Source organism: Hippocampus guttulatus, chromosome 6 (assembly GCF_054856545.1).
Source record: "Hippocampus guttulatus isolate MCC_2025c chromosome 6, RoL_Hgut_1.0, whole genome shotgun sequence".
NCBI lineage: Eukaryota > Metazoa > Chordata > Actinopteri > Syngnathiformes > Syngnathidae > Hippocampus > Hippocampus guttulatus.
Genome location: NC_141266.1, coordinates 24,113,585 through 24,129,347, shown reverse-complemented (window position 1 = coordinate 24,129,347; position 15,763 = coordinate 24,113,585). Strand labels below are relative to the sequence as shown.

At 43.7% G+C, this 15,763-nt stretch overlaps 2 protein-coding genes across 9 annotated transcripts; both read right to left on the bottom strand.

The window, feature by feature from the left end:
* Window positions 1–1,577: 1,577 nt before the first annotated feature.
* On the bottom strand, window positions 1,578–9,306 carry u2af2a (U2 small nuclear RNA auxiliary factor 2a). 6 transcript variants are annotated; one of them, XM_086114610.1, is made up of 12 exons: window positions 8,725–9,306; window positions 7,451–7,592; window positions 6,362–6,397; window positions 6,042–6,148; window positions 5,100–5,251; window positions 4,893–5,009; window positions 4,662–4,818; window positions 4,473–4,570; window positions 4,165–4,287; window positions 3,985–4,071; window positions 3,077–3,325; window positions 1,578–2,769 (listed from the first exon to the last, which is right to left on the bottom strand). In XM_086114610.1, the coding sequence occupies exons 1-12, from the start codon at window positions 8,771–8,773 to the stop codon at window positions 2,635–2,637; spliced, it is 1,452 nt and encodes a 483-aa protein (XP_085970736.1). In that variant the 5' UTR covers window positions 8,774–9,306; the 3' UTR covers window positions 1,578–2,634. The 6 variants fall into 6 exon arrangements, with proteins under 6 accessions (XP_085970736.1, XP_085970737.1, XP_085970739.1 ...); XM_086114611.1 differs by having other exon boundaries at window positions 4,473–4,552; XM_086114613.1 differs by having other exon boundaries at window positions 4,680–4,818.
* Window positions 9,307–9,667: 361 nt separating this feature from the next.
* On the bottom strand, window positions 9,668–15,675 carry LOC147204325 (coiled-coil domain-containing protein 106-like). Of its 3 annotated transcripts, none has more exons than XM_086114617.1 (8): window positions 15,564–15,675; window positions 14,767–14,845; window positions 14,582–14,683; window positions 13,700–13,915; window positions 13,106–13,162; window positions 12,093–12,356; window positions 11,613–11,780; window positions 9,668–10,604 (listed from the first exon to the last, which is right to left on the bottom strand). In XM_086114617.1, the coding sequence occupies exons 2-8, from the start codon at window positions 14,843–14,845 to the stop codon at window positions 10,288–10,290; spliced, it is 1,203 nt and encodes a 400-aa protein (XP_085970743.1). In that variant the 5' UTR covers window positions 15,564–15,675; the 3' UTR covers window positions 9,668–10,287. The 3 variants fall into 3 exon arrangements, with proteins under 3 accessions (XP_085970743.1, XP_085970744.1, XP_085970745.1); XM_086114618.1 differs by lacking the exon at window positions 15,564–15,675 and adding an exon at window positions 15,230–15,261; XM_086114619.1 differs by lacking the exons at window positions 14,767–14,845; window positions 15,564–15,675 and having other exon boundaries at window positions 14,477–14,617.
* Window positions 15,676–15,763: the final 88 nt, after the last annotated feature.

Sequence of the window (15,763 nt, the reverse complement as noted above, 5' to 3'; positions counted from 1 at the left end):
ATCTAACTCTTTTGCGCTGCCCCTCGGTTATTTTGGGTGTCGTTTCACTGGCGGCCATGAGATGCTGGGTTCCCGTTATGTTTTGGCACAGTGTGTACATATGAAAGAGGAATCAGACTGGCTTTGGCTGAAAACGATCGGCAGTGAAATCCTGATTAATCCTGCTTTTTAAACCTACAAAAAGGACCTTTCCCAAAGTGTCTTGATAAAATGATCAAGGGGGAACACGGGGCTTTAGTTCAGCCCCCGTCGATATAACTTTTGCCCATATAGTATTCCTTATCATATTGTGTGTATAACAAGGGAGTAAGAGTTTAGGGTGGTGTTGAGGTGACGAGCAGAGAACAGGACAAAACAAGCTGCAGGCAACTCCTTTCCATTGCAGCGTTTTACTTCTACTTGTAATTATGCAGCCGCTCTCGCCCGTCCGTCCGTCACTTGACCGAAAAGGTCCATGCGGCTACAGTGCTCTTTTTCCATTGGGTCACAATGTTGCCTCTGAATCAAGATCCAACGAGGGAGGCGTTGCCTGCCCGGATTAACAATAAGCATTAGTGATATGACATCGTAACATACGTGTGTTAAATGGCCTGGACAATATCTGCTTTCCACTATCATGAATTGTATTATTATTATTAGATAGGTTGAAACATTCGATTCATTTTTTTTTTTTTTTAACTGAAAATATTGTGGCGGTGAGTTAATCTGACGTCACATACTGCAAGCAAGAGTACCAGACAGCGTCGCCTTGTGGGCATCATGGCTAACTACACATACTCTCCCAGGCAACTCACCAACAGACCAATTTTGATGAGTTTAAAAAAAACAAAACCCAAACATTTATTTTCTTAATCGTGATTAGGACGCGATCCTTGTAACACTGGCTGGCTTCTTGAAATGTGAGTATGGTAACACTTTCTGCACTGAATTTATTGAATAAAATTGAATTGAGTCTTCACTTTTCAATGATGTAACAACACCCCACTGAATGCCAGGAAAGTACCGCTGGAACTTGTGCAATGTGTACCTTTTACAAAATAAATATTTCGCATATCGACATCGCCATTACTGTCTATATTATTGACTCTTTAACTGCAGTCAGACCTCAAACATGACTTCACTGTGCATACAAACGTTGGGGGGGGGGGGCTGCTGGGTGCATTATCATTGATCATTGTCATGATCATGAGTGTGATTTTTTTTTCTCTCCTTCTGCACTTGTTTGGCAACTGCTGTGGCGTGAGACTATATTTTGACCGCCACGGAGAAACCGGCATCACTTTAATGTGTCTCGTTCTCTTCCTGCTTCAATTCAAAAATCCCTCCAGTCCCCGACAGATGCTGAGCTCGTGCATTTTTTTTTCCTTTTCACTTGCTGCTATTTGGGTGTAATTGCGACTAAAGCATCTTTTTTTTTTCGTGACTGCAACTTAATTCTAGTGAATTAAGTAACTAGTCTAGTTTGCAAAATGGGACGAATATGTCAAAGGGGTTACTTGGAAAAAAAAAATATGCGCATCCTTAAATGGGAAAGCTGGAGTTGTGCCAGTTGGCAGTGTTTCCAGTACAAGACGAGGTGTAGGTATAACTCATGTGTTTATTTGGTCTTGTCAAAGAGGTGAGACGATGCACACAAATGAAACAAAAAATGAATTAATCACCGGGTCCAAAAACAAGTGACAGTTCAGATCTTTGCGTCAACAAGGGACATGAATGGCAATGCGAGCCAAAGCACAGGAGACTGAAGCCTTTGTAAGTGATTAAAGAATTCCTTAAGCAAGGGCCGGCCGGATTTGTTTCATTGTCCAATTGTCTTGGAATCATCCCAGTAAGGCTTTTGGTCAGCGAAATCCCCAATAGGTTTGAGTGTTGCTGTTAAAAGAAGAGGATCAACCGGGGGAAAAATGGATGGAAAACTTCCCTTTACTGTAGTTGGTGTTATTCAACAGGCTGCGCACAATGTGATGTTACAAGCTGGAGCCGGCAAAGCTACACATAGTATCGGAACAGTAACATTTGACGTTCACACGACATGCTCAAGCGATCGTCCTGAGGGGGGGAGGGGCAGTAGTCTGACAAAAACAAACAAATCCAAAAAAAAACAAAAAACCCCAACAATGTCTCCTCTAGTCTTTCTAATGGCGGTGAAACTCAATTGGACGTTACAGCTAGTGAAGAAGAATTAGAAGTACGAGGCGGCCTGACAAAAAAAAAAAATGCCCTCATCATTTTCTTCCTCATTTCATTTCCATAGAGCCATCTTAATTCCTTCTCGAAGTTCCTTCCATTTAAATACAAACGTCGACGTGTTACACCCGCCCCCCCTCCTGCCAAAAATGACATCTCCGGCTCGCAAAATATAAAAACTGCTGACCCCACCCTGGACCTATTAGAACACACATTTCTCAAAAAATTTTAGACCCTCCCACCCCCCTCCCTATCTAACAATGACAAAACCCCGACAACCAGAACAAGCCCATGTGACTTTATTTTTTTAAGATATCAGTATCACACACGGTGATCTCCACTGAATTTTTTTTTTTTTAAATCACCTATTGGGCTGATCTAGTCAGTGGGAATTCGAGCCTCCCCCCCCCCCAAAGATTTTACCCCCCCCCACCCGTCTTGCCTCCTCTACCAGAAGTCCCGGCGGTGATACGCATCAGGGTCGCAGTACTTGGTCACCACTACTCTGTTGGCAAATTTCCTTCCTGTCAGGCCTTGCATGGCTTTCTGGGAGTCGAACACCGACATGAACTCCACAAAGATCTGCAGGGAGACAACGTGATCATTTGAATGGAAGTGGCACTTCGACATTTTCTAACTTGGAAACTTTGACATGGGAATTAACGGGTATAAACCGGCGAGTGACAAAAAATGAAGTCTGGCTCTTAAAAGTTCAATACAGATGTTTGACTGATTAACTGTATGAATTATTTTTGCTTCATGTATTGCACTTTGTATGCATAGGTGGTTGGTTTAAAGTTGAGTTTCATAAGATTATGATCCTTTGTTCTGCGGTGTGTTAAGTGTAAATTTGTAGCAACAACGGGGTGAGCAAGGGGTCCGGTCTCACCTTTCCGGTGCCGGGCACTTCCAGGCCGTCGACGGGCCGCGGGATCTCGATGCTCTTGACCTGGCCGTACTTGCTGCACTCGTCCCGAACGTCTTCCACGATCTCCTCGTACTCTTCATCGTCCACCAGATCCTCGGGCGCCACCATGTTCATCAGGCACAGCACCTCGGTGGGCAGGCCGCCCATTTGGGTCACGGTGCTGTTCAGGCCCGGCACCTGCAGCGTGACGGGGGTCTGGTTGATGCTGGTCTGCAACAACACGCACAAAAAAATAAAAATAAATAAAAAACGGTTACAAGGTGCTCCAAAAACACAAATGGGAAGGTGGCTGTCTTTCTAATTGCTCATTTGCGTGAAACATTTTGGATGGATGGATGTTTTATTTATTGATATTGCATTGACGTTTTAAAATCATGTGCGAATAGATTTGTTTATTCATTTTGAATTTTTTTTTTTAATGGTGTTCATAGCTTGAACGGAAAATATGCGACAAACTATGACAGAAAATTAATTTAGTAATTTAAACTCACATTACATTAGCCCAAAAAAAATAAATGTCGTGTCCCCACAATACAAAGACATTAGTCTCTCTCAGTCGAGACGTATTATTCTTTACATTACTTGCTACTTTCCGACTACAAGGCTTTGGCAACATTTCACTGTAATGGGTAAATATTTTGTTCCAATGAATTTGTTCAGCCAAATTTGACTTCTGCCTTCTGGTTGAGAGGCTGGAATGATCCAACACTGAAGACGGAAAATCCCAATGATGATGACGTATCTTTTGCAGCTGTTCACTCATTAAATGCAAGGCTTGGCAGGGAACTGCAAACGGCATCAGACTCCGGAATACTGAATGAATGAATGAATACGCGCAAGCCTCCACCCCACCAGCTCTTGCCACATACCAGAGTGGCGTTCTTAGATCCCACGCTGGCTCGCTGCACCAGGAGCTTCTTGTCTCCCAGCTGCATGCCATTGAGCCCGGCGATCGCCTGCAACGAAGGGACGCCTTGAAAGTGGTCCGGTCGCCACGATGCGTACCGCCCCCGCCACCTTTTAGGGTTTGCGCGGCGCTCGTTGGCTACCTGGTCATTGAGGTTGACGTCGACGTATTCGCAGAAGGCGTATCCTTTGGACAGGCCTGTTGCGCTGTCCTTCACCAGGTTGAAGGCCTTCAGGGGCCCAAAGGACGTCAACAGCTCCTTCACCTGGGCAACGAAAACACCGACTTCACAATAACACCCATCGAGCGACCGGGTACGGAAGCCGATGCCACTGAGCATTTCAAAGCACAAAGAGCGTCGGACGACGGGGACCTCCGAGCTGGATGGCCAACAAACGCTCCAAAACAGATTTCCACAGAGGTCGGCCGCTTTACGGTCCGCCCACTAACCTGGTCGTCATTCAGGTAGTTGGGCAGCCCGCCGATGAACAGCTTGTGGGCTGAGTCGGGCACCACTGTGGATACCACTCCTGTGTTGACAACAAGACCTTTGAGGACAGCAAACAGTGCCAGCTCCCATATATATATTTACGCAAATGGTGTATGAATGATGCCAACAGGAGTAGTAATAGTAAAAACCATTAATTGTCTGTGTACCAGGCACATAGACACTGGGGTTCTCGCTCATGCCCGGCAGTGGCTGGTAATCGTGCGGACGGCGAATTTTCAGGCTCTGGCCTTGAAAGATGATTCCATCAAAAGCCATTGCCTGTGTTGTCTCATCCACTGAGCGGAACTGGAAAGGAAATCGGGCGTCAGTCCGGGTTTGCTTTTAAAGACGTGTGCAAGCGACGGCAAAAGACGACCCACCTCAAGGAAGGCAAAATTCTTGTCTTGGTTAATCTGCACAGCAAGCACGGGATTTCCCGGGGCCTGAGTAAGACCACCCAAACGCATCTGAGCGTTAAAGAAGTCCATCATCGACTCCTGGGAACAAGAAGAGCGGAAGAAAATCACACACACGTCCCATGATATCAAAGAGTGGACTCAACGCTTCGACGCTGCTTCGTGTGGCACCTCAGTGATCCCGAAGGGGATGTTTCCCACATAGAGCCTGCGAGCCTGTCGGGTCATCTGGCTGCCCACGACGGGCACGGGGGTGGGAGTGACGGCCAGGCCGTCCGGAGTCATGGTGGGCAAGAGTGCCGTCGCCGGAATTTGGCCCGCAGCTGTGGATGCAAAGCCCATCGGTCCGCTTGCTAAACATACGTACTTGCTGGGTGATTGATTTACTTTGTTTTGCTGCCAAAACTGTGACATACTGTATAAGTGACTTTGAGGCACACCCCACTAGATGATGGCAGTGAACTTTACGACAATGTGACACAGTACTGCTAACTTGTATTTTTGTGTGAGCATTTCCCCCCCCCCCACACAGATTCGAAGGAGGAGCACAATTAATGAAAAACTGACAGAAAAAAAGTAAAAGATGTCATTTTTGGGTCCTCTAACAACAAGAATACAAGTTTTAGGGGAGAACATTTCACTATTTTATAACGCTTTGTCCCATTATATTTGTTTAATTTTACAAAAGAGAAAACTGTGCAAAGATTTGCCTTTTTTTGGGTGGTGAATGTCACCATCTAATTATTTTGCAATGTGTCCAAAAATTAAATTCACAAAACAGGCAAAAATTGGCCAAAGAAAAATGTTTCCCCATTTAAAAAGAACCAAAATTGGCCAATTTTTCAAGAGCCCAATGAAATCAGAGTTCTTCTCCATTACAATAATGTACAGTGCTATTTTCTTCCTCAAAAGCTCTCGTGTCGTGGGCGAGACTGGCATGTCATGGCATTTCCCTTCATTTCAATAAGGGGGAGCTTGATTTGAAATAGGAATGATTTGAGGTACAAGCAAAGTCAGGGAATAAACTCAACTTTCAAGCCAAGGCACCTCTGCAGACCTTTGACAAACAAACACATACAAGCACGGGCACTCCCGAGCAGGCAAGGGCGCTACCTTGCATGGCTTTGTACTGCATGGGGCTGATGTTTTCAAAACCAGGTGGTGGCACATCCCAGTATTTCTTCACCTTGATCTTCTTCTTCTCGCGGTGCGGGGAACGGCTGTGGGATACACACAAGAGACTGAAAATTAGGTTGCGAGGGGAAAAAAAAAAAAGTCCATCCAAAACACAAACACCACAATCTGGAGGCGTTCATGTCAAAACAAAATACCTTTAAAAATCGCACACAAGTCAGTTTTTTTGTACTTCCGTGGGCAGGGGACATGAGATTGTGGCACAACAGAGCAGCTTTGTGTTCAATTTGCTGTATTACCTTGCAGTATTGTCCTGTGGGTAGCTCGGTGGTGAGCTGAAATGACATTGGAGGGATTTCACAAAATGATTCTCTAACAGTTCCACTTCGAAATTTTCTATGGAGTCACGGCCCGACACGACTGGCGGGATTTCTTAGGACAGGTTGGGTCAGGAACACGGTGCTGCTTTTTCCCGCCACTAATCGAGAGCGCCTGGATGCTTTGATGCAGATGTGCCCAAAGTAGGCTGACTCACTACTAATCCACTTTTAGTTTGTTTTTCCACTGTCATCATTTTTAAGATTATTACACAGAAATCTGGTTGAGCCTGATCTGATTAATAAATAAATAAATCTGAGGCAAACAGCGAAGGGGAGAAAATATCAACAGATGTAACTCGGGCTACCATTTTAACATCAAGAAGAAAATATTCTGAAAATTCAATCAGGAGTGGCCAATGGGGTGCATTTACACACCCCTCCCCATTTGAAGGAGGCAAAAATTTGTGCAAATTGGGTGACATCACACTCACTGAAGCCTGCTGATTGGTCAACGGGAAATTCTTTATTTGGGGAGAGGTCTTAATTATTCAGTGCTGGTGAAGTGGTCCACACACTGAGCATGTATCCTGAGTGAAGTCCACTTTTTTTTTTTTAACCAAGCGTAGTAAAAGGTGTCATGTTTCACAAGTGTTGCAGTGATTGACTCCCTGTAGATCGATTCACAAAGGCACCCCCCCCCTGGCAAATAAAGCCCATTAGATGGGCAGAAGGAATTTGCAGGTGTGAATTAAAAATAGCAGATGCTGCATTTAATGAAGATGCAAAATCCCCAAATTGAAAATGACAGGATGCATGGACGTGGAGAGCGCTTAATGCCATCAACAACTGAGCCTCCCGTCATGTGTAAAATCGCTTCTTTCCCAGAAGAGGAAGTGCGAGAAAGAGGCCAAGGCAGACAAGGTGTGAAGGAGGCATATTGATACGCTTAATTGAATCAAGAGGAGCAAAACCTCAAACGACAGAAAAGACTGGCTGGCGTTTATGGGCTGCGACAGATGTTCCCAGCGTGCCGGCCCACTCGTGGATGAAGACAAAGGGGCTACGCACCTGCGTCTGTGTCTGCGATCCTTACTGTCACCACGGCGATCCCGGCTACGTCTGTCCCCGTCTCGGCTTCGCCTCTTCCTGTCTCGGCTGCGGCTACGGGAGCCGGAGCGGCGGTGATGCCGGTTCTCCTTGTCCCGCTCAGCTGGACCACAAAAAGGATGGATGGTGAAAGCAGATAAATTGTTTGACAATTGTGCGATGAAGCTTAGAAAAATATGACGGTTCAGTCACATTTTAGAGGCGCAAAAAGAACAGCGTCAAGTAATCCTGAGCTAATTGTTGCTTTCTGAATGACCATTACCATAACCTGCATGACTGAGAATCTGCACAAAGAAGAAAAAAATGTCTTTTGTTGATCAGCACACTGGTCATTTCTATTGCCATTTTGACATTGAGTTAAAAATGACAAAGGGAATTATGCGATTGACTGGTAACAATGTTTCTAAAGGCAAATTCGTGCAAAATATTTTTATTGTTAAAGAGGCCAACACAACGGCTTCAGACTAACACGTTACCCCCCCCCATCAATGACATGTTAGCAAAGCTATGGGGACACGCTATTGATAGCATAAAAACCAGGGCCAGAGCCAAAGTTGAATTTGTTTTATTTCTTTTCACTGGAGACCAAGACCACCAAAACAGGATTTGCCTGTTGGCTTGAGTTAAAACCAGCACACCTGTGATGGGATATTATTTCCTAGGAAAATTGTTGACGTTCTTTTAAATCACATAGAGATTAGGAGATTTTTCTTCTTGCATATTGATGCTATCACTTTTCTACCTTGTATTTATTGTGAGAAATCATTCACATGGTGGGTATCTTCACGTGACCGAATACCGTTAATTATTAAAAGTGACATCTTAAAAACGAACTTTCCAATGTGTATTTACCATTTCAATATTACGGGGATTGTAATTTGCGCACTTTCAATCAAAAGGCGGTGAATATGACTTTTTAGCCAAGTGTCTGCACTCCCACTCGAGTACAGCGTGAGCCGCGAATCGCCGACAAACGAGCCAGTATGTTTTAATGACCATGTTCCCTCTATTATGAATCGGTTGAATTCACTTGCTGGAAAAAAAACGCAACGCTCTTAAAAGTCGATCCGCTGCAACACTAGCAAGCGGTCCCATTTTGAGTCTCCGGCGAGCGACTGTGATGCCCTTACCTTCCAGCAAATAGACCGAGCCCGAGTAGCCTAGCGACATGGCGGCAAGACAACTCAACGGCATCGGAAGATTCATAGCGCGCCCCGAACGCGTGCGTCGCTCACCTTGCTTGTTTTCAGACAGCTGCCGTTCAAATTCGTCGAAGTCTGACATCTCTGCAAGCTTCGGCGGCTTTCCGCGGGTCTGCGTTATTCGCTTGAAAAAGTGCACCTCAAAACCGCCCCCCCTCCCAAAAAAAAAGGTTGCACGCGGAATTTAGCGACGACTGGAAACCCACTACAGATTTACTAGATTCTGACACAGAAAAGAGCAGTGGGTTTTATTTCCCAGGTGAGGGGGAAAGTCATCGGAGGAAAAATAACGTGGGTTAGCAAAACGAGCTAGTAGCAAAGTCCAGCAGGAGGGAAAAAAAGGCCTAGCGCAGCAGACTCTAAAATAGCTTAGCTTAGCGTGCTAGCACAGACAACGGAATGAATGGGGACAATTCAACTGCACGCCCAAAACAAACTTCCGCGGTGAATTGGCCGACCCGAAAGATAAGTCGGCCGCCTTCAAATTCCAAAATGCGCACGCCTTGTTGGGTTTGGAGGTCGGCGAAGAGTATGAAGAAAACAGTATGCCCGCTTTTCTTTCTCCCTCCGTCTCCCTGGTCCTCCTCAACACCGGAAGCTGATGAATGGGTTTCCGGAAAATGGCGGTCAACTCCTCTTTTGGCATTTTATTATATTTTATTTTCGAAATAAACTCCAAAGAAAGTCCGTATTTTCTGTTTGTTAACGTTATGGCTTTTTTTCTACGAATTGGGTTAATCTGAACGTCACCATTTTCGCTTCACCGTGATGGCCTCAGCATATTGCGCCAAGTGTGATGCCTTTAAGAAATGCTACTGTTAGTCTTATGAAGGCCATTTGGCATTAAAATAAACAAGTAAATCATACACTACGTATTGTTTGACTTTTATTAAATTCAATATCGTTAGTAAAATAAAGTGTAATGGGAATGATTTCAACTGTATCACACATTGGATTTTTTTTAAAGATGTATACATTATTTTTACGTGGATGACAAAGGCCATCCACACTCATTTATTTTAAGGTTTTATTTTTACATCACACATGGAGGGCGTGGAATTTCCAGAAAAAGATCTCCACATCAGACAGAAGATGACACAACAGACTCTATTTTCGAAGACTCTATGTGCACGCGCCGTAAAAGCTGACGCCTCTACGGCCGGGTACGAAAATGTCAAAAGAAAGAAAACTCTGTGCGTCCAGTTAGAGTGCACCTTGCACTAGAAAACAAGGCCCTATGAGTCACATGTTTATGGCACACGTTTAAAAAAATAATAATAATAAATAATCACAAAGCAGTTTTACCATGGCAAGGTCCTGATTTACCGAGATCCCAGAAAGCGGGTGCTAAATGCTTTGATGGTCCCGCCATGGAAAAATTTGGGAGAGTGCCACAAGTGTAAAATGGAGTTTGAAGTGATGTAATTGGAAGTGTTAGTAGAAGAGGCATTCAATATTTTGTTATTGTTGCGTTCGGCTGTGCTGTTCGGTGCGCGGCGGGCTTCAGTAAATCAAGCCCTAAGAGAACAAAATACTTCTCCGTGCCTGCGGACGTCCTTCCGTCAACCCCTCTTGTCGTTGACCTGGTTTCTTGTGTCAGTGTCTGAACCTGTAGGAAATGGGCAGGAGCAGGTTGTTCTTCTTCAGGACTTGCACCCTGCTCCGCGTCTCCTCGTCCAGCGCCGTGTAGCAGCGTCGAGCGTAGTCCAGCAGCTTCTCTTTAGACGGGTCAAACTCTCCCACCACGGCTACCTTCTCGGGAGCCACCAGCAGCAGCTCGGCGATGGGTGTGGTGGAGGCCACCGTGTTGCGGTCCACACCGTGAATTTGAAATGCCTTGGACATGTTCTTTAGTCGTTGGTATGTGAGGAGGATCTTCTTGTAGCGGAAAAGCACTCCGGCAGCGTCTTTTACTGAAGTACGGAACAGAAGAAGAGAGTTTGTTAAAGCAGTCAAAAGGGAGTCTACAGGAGTATTTTCTTTTGTATTCCACCAGCATTGATTTGAAATAAAACAATCACGATGCGCAAGAAGTGTCAACTTTCATCTTGAACTTCAGAGGCTGTCCTATCCTGTCCTGTCGTGGTTCCTTCTGTCCTATTTGCTACTTGTCACTTGTCTCTTCTTCACAGGGTGTAGTCCAAAGCGCATAATATAGACAGTTCCCGACTGCTATGTTACATTTCAGATTTTGGTGAATCTCCGCGATGCACAGGGATATGGTCCGAGCCCTGCTGTGAAGAGCGAAAATCCTCAAATCCTCCATCATTTGTAATTGCATATATTCCATGTGATAGAGGTAAAGTACTTGTCAGTATTAGTTAGCATACTAGCATAAATAACATGCTCGCGGAAACTGATGTGACATCGCACACAAGCTAACAAACGCTTGCACTAGCCCTTTACACAAACAGTTTTAAGTCACCAAATTCATCCTTTCACGCAAATTAAATGGAAGGGAATAGAGACCATTTTTAACGGCACAGTAGACAATGAAACCTACTTTGACTTTGCACAGGCGGTGCATTCAAAGAACACCAACAAAACAGGGTACCGGTAATTAAAACGCAGACCAAAAAAAAAAACAACACTATTCATGAATTGGACATACAAAAAACAATAGGATTCCACCAGATGGCGCCAAAGTAATTTTATATATAGTATATTTGATATTTTTGTGACTTTGGCCAAACCACCAAAACAGCAAATTGACGAGATTTTCGGCAATTCCGTGAATTTGTGAATGCCGAACCACAAATATGCGGTGAATATAGACTCGAAATGTCTGGAATTTCACAATAATGGAGAATACCATATTGTTGTGAGAGAGGTTTCCAATTAAAGCGGAACTTTCACACCACTGTGGTAGTGCACCAAAATTCATAGACCAAACTGTATGAAGCGCGATCATCCTTTCTTACCTCTTTGCCTCTCTCGAAGGCCTCGGAATATCCGCCTTCTCTTTAAATGTTGTTTGTTGCTGTCGATGGGATCTTGCATGGCACCTTCTCCTGATATCATTTCCGCCTCTTCTAGGAAGCCATCATGCTCCAAATACTCATCCGCCTCCCCCAAGAGTGAAAGCGAATCTGATGAAAGAATGAAAAGACCTCAGCTATCGTTGCAGAAGATTAGCAATAAGGCGTTATTGCTAATCCTCCGCATTTGCCGCATGGCGTTTTTGTAAACAACTGTCTTTTCTGTGGGTTTCTACAGCATATTCATTTAATGTCATGCCCTCACATGTGGGTAAGGAAACACATTCCAAAAAAATCTTCTTGTTATTAGGGGTGGGGCGGGACTAGACAATAGGAATGGCATTTTCATGCATTTCAGTGAGGGTAAATGATTTGCGAGGCGAATTAAAGTCGTGATGATTTACCTTGTTCAATTTGTATTACCTGCACGCAAGTTTCGATGGCCGTTCGCATCATTCATCAGTGATCTTGTGGCACGGGTGGCGTCGCCGCCACTGACTGAAGCAGTGCTGAGGCCTTGCAGGAGGGCCGCGGGGTGTGACGGGTTGAACAGGGCATTCATGGAGGCCATCTGATTGCTTACTGGATTGGAGACGAGGTTTTTAGAGGGAGCCGCTGGTGGCGCTGCGGGCCTGCGTTGGATAAATTGGCGAGAGGGTAAATGCGGCGAGTCCATCTTCTCTTGCTCTATGAGAAGAAGATGCCAATCAATAAGGGAGCATTGCAACCCATGCCCAAAAATGTAGGAAGGCCATTTGAGCATTTATTGCAATACTCTTGAAAATCTTTGGAATGAGACAATTTGCCCCACTGGTAAAATGAGGACAATGCGCTCATAGAACAACTGTGTCTTCCAAGAAATGCTTTTTTTTCTCCCCACAACTGTATGACATTTCTGCACACCACTAGGACAACATTGGCATTCAAGTATGACAATTACAGTGAGGCAGAAAAGGTGACTTGCAGAATTTTATAGCATCCCTAGTAGTACGATGAACTTCATCCACACGACGAGAACAACTTTGGCATGCCAGCCACACAACTCCATGTTACAAGTAAAGCAAGCCTATTCGAGGGTTTATCGCTTTCATTTTTTATTTTATTGTTACTAGCTGTTGTCGGGTCAAGGAGTAGGGGGGGGATCCGATAATTGTCTGGCCAATTTAATCAGTCAATATTAGTTAGTCCAACACCAGCAAAAACACATTTTTGCTCTTTTTTTAAAAAAATGTAATATTAACCTGTTTGAACACAAGACAAAGATAATGACGTTCAAAAATCCTTCTTTCCCCATTAAATCGTTATGGGGGAAAAAGTGACGAGTAAGACACAGTTCTTCGAGCATACAGAATTGCCAAGAGCAAACTATTACGTGAATATCAAGTTTATGGAGTAAATGCTCAAGTGGCTTTCCATAGAAGTGTTCTCAGACGAACCAGAAGGACGTTCATCCTCTCTCCTTTCCCTCCAAGTGAACCGTCTTGACTCGTACCCTGCAAATGCCAAATTGTCACAATTTGGGTGGCTTTACAGTAGAGCTGAGTGATAAAAGCAAATAAGAGAATGGAAAAATAAAGTGCAAACCTTTATCAGAAAGCGACGAAGAAAAAGAATATTTAAAAATTTTGTGTCACGGACCGGTTGAGACAAATAGATGCTGTTCGCGGAGCGGCAAAGATTTTTTTCATTGCCAGTTTTGAAGCACTGGTACTGACAATAACGATAATTATAGAGTAATCCAACATATGATTAACGTTCATGCCTTTCAAACCGTGCTATTCTATTGCACAACAAATATAGAACAAAAAAAAACCCACTGTGAAGTACTAAGAAATGAACCAATTAGGAATAATAATTATGCCTTATAATGTAAACCTAATCGGTTTTTAAGTTGCGATCCTACTTACAGCGTTAGCATCATCGCAACCTATTGTATGAATTATTGCGGAAAAAAATCGGAGGTTTCATTTTAAGGCCATAACACCTAGCACTACTATTTGGCATTTTGTCACTTGGAATGTTCTCCTTACCGTCACTGTATTGACCCCGATCCTGGCGCTGACTCTTTGTGGACGAGATAAAACAGTCGAGCTGGCACCGCAGAAAGTCCCGCTCCTCTTCCAGGTCCTCAATTCTTTTCTGAAGCCAGGAGTTTTTCTCCACAGAAATCTGCAGCTGTGTCCGTAGGTTGGTGATCACCATGTAGGAGCTGCTGACGTGAGATCGGCCAGCAGATGGCGCCGACTCTGCCAAGGATTGAACATTGGCACAAGTTGAAGGTCAAATTAAACATATAACTAAAAGAACGACATGGTATGTATTTAAATCAACCTCATGACTTTGCCTTAGGAAGCTGAATGCTAACACACGATGCAAATGCTATAGACAAGCCAACGATAAGCATTGATGTTGCGGCGTTACAACCCCTGAAACACATGTAGACAAACACACAACAATTTTGAAAGGAATATATTCTTTCTCCGACAACATGACAAGCAGTCACAATCTTTGTGGAATTTTCTAAAAACAAACGAACAAACAAACATGGCCAGAGCACTCCAAATGCATCTCAAACCCTCCATAACAACAACAACAAAAAAAAACGGATTATTACATACATGACCTATTCTACTGCCCACACCACTCTCGTCATCAATAACATTCCATTCAAGTTATTTAAGTCAAGTTTTGGGGGCCAAGTGATGTTGTTTGAGACATCATGGTCATTTTAGCCAGCTTATTGGTTGATATTTTTATTTGAAACTTGTCACGTTACTACTTTATCCTGTATGTCTGATGACACTTACCCCTGGTGTCCACAGCGAGCACACAAGAATCAACAAAATGTGGGGCTGGAACGGATCCATGGCATTTCCATTCATTTCAATAGGGAATGATGATGTGACAGTCACCTTCAAAATTGTGGTCACTTTGGTTGAAAAATCCTGCTTGCTGCTCAAAGTTGCTCTCCTCCAGCGGCATGGCTGCTTCATAACTGTCTTCGTTTTTTAGAACTTCAAAGGCGGGAAAGGATGGGAATGAATTATTTCAAAGGGACCGTGGTGTACAAACAATATTGTGAAGATGATTATCTTACTCTGCGGCTGTGGAGTGCCTGAATGCTTCTTGGATGTGGCTGCGGCATCAGACCTGCTTCCGTTCTCCATCACCAACATCTAGAAAAGTGAAACAATGTTTGATTAGAGCTAAATTGTTCTTTTTGTTGGCTTGCATTTATTTTTAGCAATACATATTTTACATGACGTGATCATATCCTGAACACGCGGAATGCAATCCTTTACAGGAGCTGTGTTAAAAAATAAAAATAAAACCTGCCTTTACAGGGGAAATAATGCTGAGGTTTGATTGAGATGTTCCAAATTTTCGTTCAAAAATGTGTGAAGATTGTAAGTTACATCTTAAAGAGTTGTATAGTCTCAGGACATCCACATGAAAAGTGTTTCTGGTATTTGATTTGATTTATCCACAGTAGACAGCTATTATTTAGTAAAGAGTGATTTTCTAATGCTTTTGTACTAGATTCCATTGCAGAGGTGTACCTAATGAAGGGTCCGATGATTGTAGGCTTCAACAGTGCTGCTCGTTCTGTTTACAAAAGATTAGATTTCTATCATTCTGTTTGTTCTCGCTTTATGCATGACTCGAAACTCAAATATAATGACACGTTTTGTTTTGTTATTATAGTCCTGATGCAATATGCTAACGAGCTTATCAAAACCAGCCCGTCATAACGGCTAGCAACCATCGAGCTGAGAAAATAACATCAATCACCCCAAAAAACGTTTTTCTCCATTTTAGTGTTTCAGTCTGTCTTTCGGGAAATACATCGTCCCATTTCTGTTGTAAAGGTGCCAGTGTGGGTACGGTACGTACCGGATGAAGGCTGGTAATAGGCTTATGACAGACATGTAATAAGATGTCGTTATTACTCTGTCATGTCGCCATCTCGCGAGCCCCTGCGCTAGCTAACAAGCTAACAATAACAATACTGTATTATAATTGCATGCTGGCAGACGTCATTTCCGGTTATAATAGTCAAAAAGGCGGGGCTTTCAAAATCATTTTTGCATTAT